General features: G+C 32.4%; 1 protein-coding gene across 1 annotated transcript in view; it reads right to left on the reverse strand.

Moving 5' to 3' along the window:
* LOC119676952 (neuronal PAS domain-containing protein 4-like) overlaps positions 1-3,373 on the reverse strand; it is a 13,408-nt gene extending 10,035 nt beyond the window's left edge. Inside the window, exons 1-5 of the mRNA XM_038088219.1 lie at positions 3,314-3,373; positions 3,012-3,196; positions 2,802-2,908; positions 2,508-2,661; positions 756-2,080 (exon numbers count right to left, since the gene is read on the reverse strand). Coding sequence (XP_037944147.1) covers positions 756-2,080; positions 2,508-2,661; positions 2,802-2,908; positions 3,012-3,196; positions 3,314-3,373 — 1,831 coding nt within the window. The remainder of the gene's footprint in view (positions 1-755; positions 2,081-2,507; positions 2,662-2,801; positions 2,909-3,011; positions 3,197-3,313) is intronic.
* Positions 3,374-4,507: the final 1,134 nt, after the last annotated feature.

Below are 4,507 nucleotides of genomic sequence, written 5' to 3' on the forward strand. Positions count from 1 at the left end.
AGATAAAATATGATGCTGTGGAGATAAATAATGACTTCATACTTTTAAAAATATATTTAAATTTATTGCATATTGTACACAGAAAACGTATTTAAACACGAGACTAGAAAAAGGTGAAAAGCTGTGAGGGGAATTTTGCAATGTCATTTTCTCTTGTTTCTCTCTTGACTCTTTTTTATCTCTATCTTGTCTCACTCGTTTCTCTCTCTCTTTTTCCCTTTCTTTGTTTTTTTCTAATTTTCTTCTTATTTTTTTTTTTATCCTTTTGATTCTCTCATGTACCTGCCTTATCTTTCTGTTGTTTTTTTTATACCTCTTTTGTTACTATCTTGTACTTCTCTTGTTGTTTTCCCTTTCTTGTCTTCTCTTTCTTTCTCGTGTTTTCCTCTTCTCATTCTCTTCCCACCCCTTCGCACCCTTTTCTCATCATCTTGTTATTATTTTTGTCTCGATAACTACGTTATACAGTAAAGAGAACACAAACTTCTAGAAGTTAAAAAAAAAGAAGAAAAATATAATATAATACTGAGGTTAGTTTTGTAAACATTTATAGAAAACCTATGTATCAACAGCTTTAATGTCTATAAAATAAAAAACCATGTGGATAATTCAATAATAGAAAGAAATAGGGTACAACCAATTTCCCAATTATAATTAATATTACAATGTAGTGTTTAATGTTAAAAAATTCTTCAAATTTTTATTAAATAAATTGAGAATTAGAAAAGAATTTCAGCAAACAATTTTAATTATACCTTTTTTATCTCCTTTATCAACGATCTCTTTTTTTGCGGTAGCAGAACTAGTTCCAGTACTTTCGGTTTCATGATTACTATTCAGGGAATTCGTTAAATTAAGCAGCCGATGACTATGAGAAGCTAAATGCTGCGTTAAGTGGTGGTGTGCATCAGTTGTCGGTAAAGAAGCTGTTGTCCAATGTGTATGCGGTAAACATGGATCAACAATTGGCACCAATTGATCAGTAACCCACTCAAATGAAAATGCTGGACCAATTGTTTGTATGTTGTTACTAGGTGCACTTGTTGGTGTAGGCGGTGTCGTTGTAATGCAAGGACTAAGTTCTTGTTGGGAAGATGAGGAACTATCAAGTGAAAGTTTCTGTGCATTTTCTGACCAAGGTGGACTTGGATTCCATTGGTCTATAAAGTCAGGTGGATCGTTTGGTAGAGATTTATTTAGTAACCTCGGTCTTGTTGGTACTACTGTAGCGAAAACAACAGAGGCATGCGTTTCAGCACCACCCGTATGAATCTGTTGTAAATAAGGTCTCTCTAATTCAGTATTTATTGTTCTTGTAGAATCATCTGGCGAGTCATCAGGTAAATACAAAGGTTCTAGTTTACCTATAGCACGTTTTTTCACAGGCGGTGAACTTATACGTTGATGTGTTTGACCATTTTGACTTTGATTATTGGTCGCAATATGCGGTGCATAAGTAGGCGTTGGTGTGTTATGACTGGAAACCGAACTATTTGTACTACTACAACGCATGTCATTTACACTAAGTGCATTACCAGGCGGTGAATTTATGCTACCACTGCTTACTTGACTATAGTCAACAGGTTCTGGACCAAGTCTATGCTGATATATATATTGACTGCTAGGAGCTTGATGTCCATTTGAGCCATTTGTCAGTCCATTACTTGTAGAATTTATGCCATTGCAGTGCTGTTGCCCCACTAAGTGCGCAGGTGATGCAGTTCCATTACTGCTGCCCGCAATGGCAGATGTATGATATGGTACATATGGTGCCATATGATGGTATTGTTGGTGTGGATGATGATGATGATGAGTGTGATGCATAGCTGGATAGACACCCGCTACACTATTTGGCGTTGCAGTTGCCGGAAGTGGATTAGTTGAGTGATGGTGATGATGATGCGTGTGATGTGCGCTGTGGTGATAATAAACTGCTGCTGCGGCTGCCGCTGCTACAGCTGGTGTTGTAGGAGGTACACGTGTTGTACCTTCATAAGGTAAGCCGAAGTGGATTTTTGATTGCACTGAGTAATAGTGATACAGCCATGAGTTTGCAATCATGACGCTTGCCTCACGTTCACTATAGTATTAAAGTGAGAATAAATACAAAATACAATGAAAAAGAAAAAAATTTATATGTAAAGCAAAACTATAGGAAAATAAATCAAATTGCTTAAGAGAATAAAATAATAATTAGATTAGTATAACTCACTCTAGAGTTTGTGTGGGTAGTTTAAATTGTGTGTTTGGAAAGTAAGTAAGTGAGAACGTGTTTTTTCTATTTTATGTGTATAAAGTGAAATCTTTAATAATTTGCTTTTTGGTGCGAGAATATTGCCGAAGGAAAATATATTTGAAGTAGTTTTTTAAGTTAAAAGGGCGCATTTTTAAAGTGTGGGAAAGATATTACTGTTACAGTCCTGAAGTTAATTGAAGTTATTGAAGTTAATTTAAAATTTTTTTTCTCTTAATTTTTTTAATTTCCTATTCTGTAAAATTGGACTTACTTCAACACTTGGTTTGTGCAAACTATTACTGGTTGTTGATTAGTATCCTGACTATCTCGCACTTGTAGTACAACGTGCACCCAAATAAAATCACCATGACGTCTTTGCATACGCACTAATAAAATGCAAGAACGATCCTGTTCTGATTGGGTTACTAAAAATAAAATTTAAAATAAATATAATTTATTTCCATATTTATTCATTTATCCAATAACAAACATATTTAAAAAGTTTTTTTGAAATAATTTTTGTTAAGGATACATAGGTAGTGTTTTAAAAAATTGTGATACTTACTCAACCTATGTTTACTCTGCGCTTCACGCAAATTATCCGAGTGTATAAGATTGTACCACGACAAACCTTGTATCTCATTTCTGCTGTAATTTAAATGAAATTCACCGCTGAAATCAAACAATTGAAGGAAAAAATTAAATTATATGCACTTTTAGATCGAAATTATATTTTCAATTATATTTATTTAAAAATAAATATAATTCGACTTACTTTTTGTCAATATGCGCTATTTTCATATCCATTGAATGAATTGTAGTAAAAACATTTGTTGCGCCCTGAACCACACATTCGCGTGTCTCCGGCATTGCAATGGGCGTGCATGTGGCCAAAAATACGGGCTCATTCCGGCTACAAAGCGGTAAAAATGACAAGTAATGACCCTGAACTAGCACAACCTGAAATAAAAATAACGTAATACAATATTAAAATAAAAATATTAAAAAACTGATATAATAATGGAAAGGAAACTTGAAGAAACACAAAAAAGAACTATTAGTAAGAAAATTTGTTACACATAAAACTGTTAAATGTTTGTTCCAATTGCTAATAAACATATTCATGGGCATAGTCATGTTCGCTACCCACCGCTCAAGTGAACGTGCTGAGTTATGGATTTAGTTCTGCTGCGATAAACCCATGTCATATCAATACGAAAAAAACATCAATGAAATAAAAAAAGGAATATGGATTGTTGTTTTTTGCAAAAAATTTTAATATCAGTTTCAAAAATTTAAAAGTCGTGGAACTGCTTTGAGTGTTTGTTAGTTTATTGTTTTAGTTTTTTGAAACGCATTTTTTCTTCTACATGCGAGTTTACAATTTTTTGTATAGATTATATATATTTCAAAAAATTTACTTAATATCAGGCTTATAATAACATGTGATCAATTAAGAGTTTCTTATATTTTTTTTTCTCAATAAATTGATTGCGCCTAGAGATGTAATTCAGATTGCACTTTTCGTCGAGACAATATGCCATCTAATCTAATCTAATCATAAGAATAACTGAATCAAGAAAATACATCTAATTATATTTTCAGACTATAAATCACATCAAATCGTTAAATTTTGATGTAAACGTATTTTATGCTGAGTTTTTTATTTACAAGCATGACAATTGTGCTTATTTATGAAAATGATTCTAATTAGTGTTGAATCCTTTCAAATATTAGTTTTCAAATGAAAACCAAATATTTTGATAAATATTGTTATAAATATTGAAATAAATAAATATTTGTTTTATAACAATTTATCTTTTCCCATCCCTACCAGAGCACACTAGATGTAGAGCTATGCATTTCCGTATAGGTGTTTTAAGGTTTACAGAGATGTATCTAAACTCAAAACAGATATGTATTCTTAGAGAAGCTATAAAAAAATTATTTTTCCGACTGGTAGATTATTTTATTATGCTTGAGTTAGAAGTTGCTACTATTCATCTCGCAAGGAAATTATTTCATCGCTGTGAAATATTTGGTATGAATATTTACATATTTGGGACAGTCATTATGTCCTCAGCTGGTATTTTTTTAATTTCTAAGTTTATGTTGGTTTATCGCAGGGTTAAAGGCTCAGTGGGTAACTATAGGCGTAATGAGTTACCTGGAAGTGGCCCAAGACTCTCTTTAAAATCAATTATACTACATGTAGATATGCTTTAACTTCGGCTAAGCTGACTATACACATAGAATGCTTTGAAAAAGGTG

Source organism: Teleopsis dalmanni, chromosome 2 (assembly GCF_002237135.1).
Source record: "Teleopsis dalmanni isolate 2A chromosome 2, ASM223713v2, whole genome shotgun sequence".
Classification (NCBI taxonomy): Eukaryota; Metazoa; Arthropoda; class Insecta; order Diptera; family Diopsidae; genus Teleopsis; species Teleopsis dalmanni.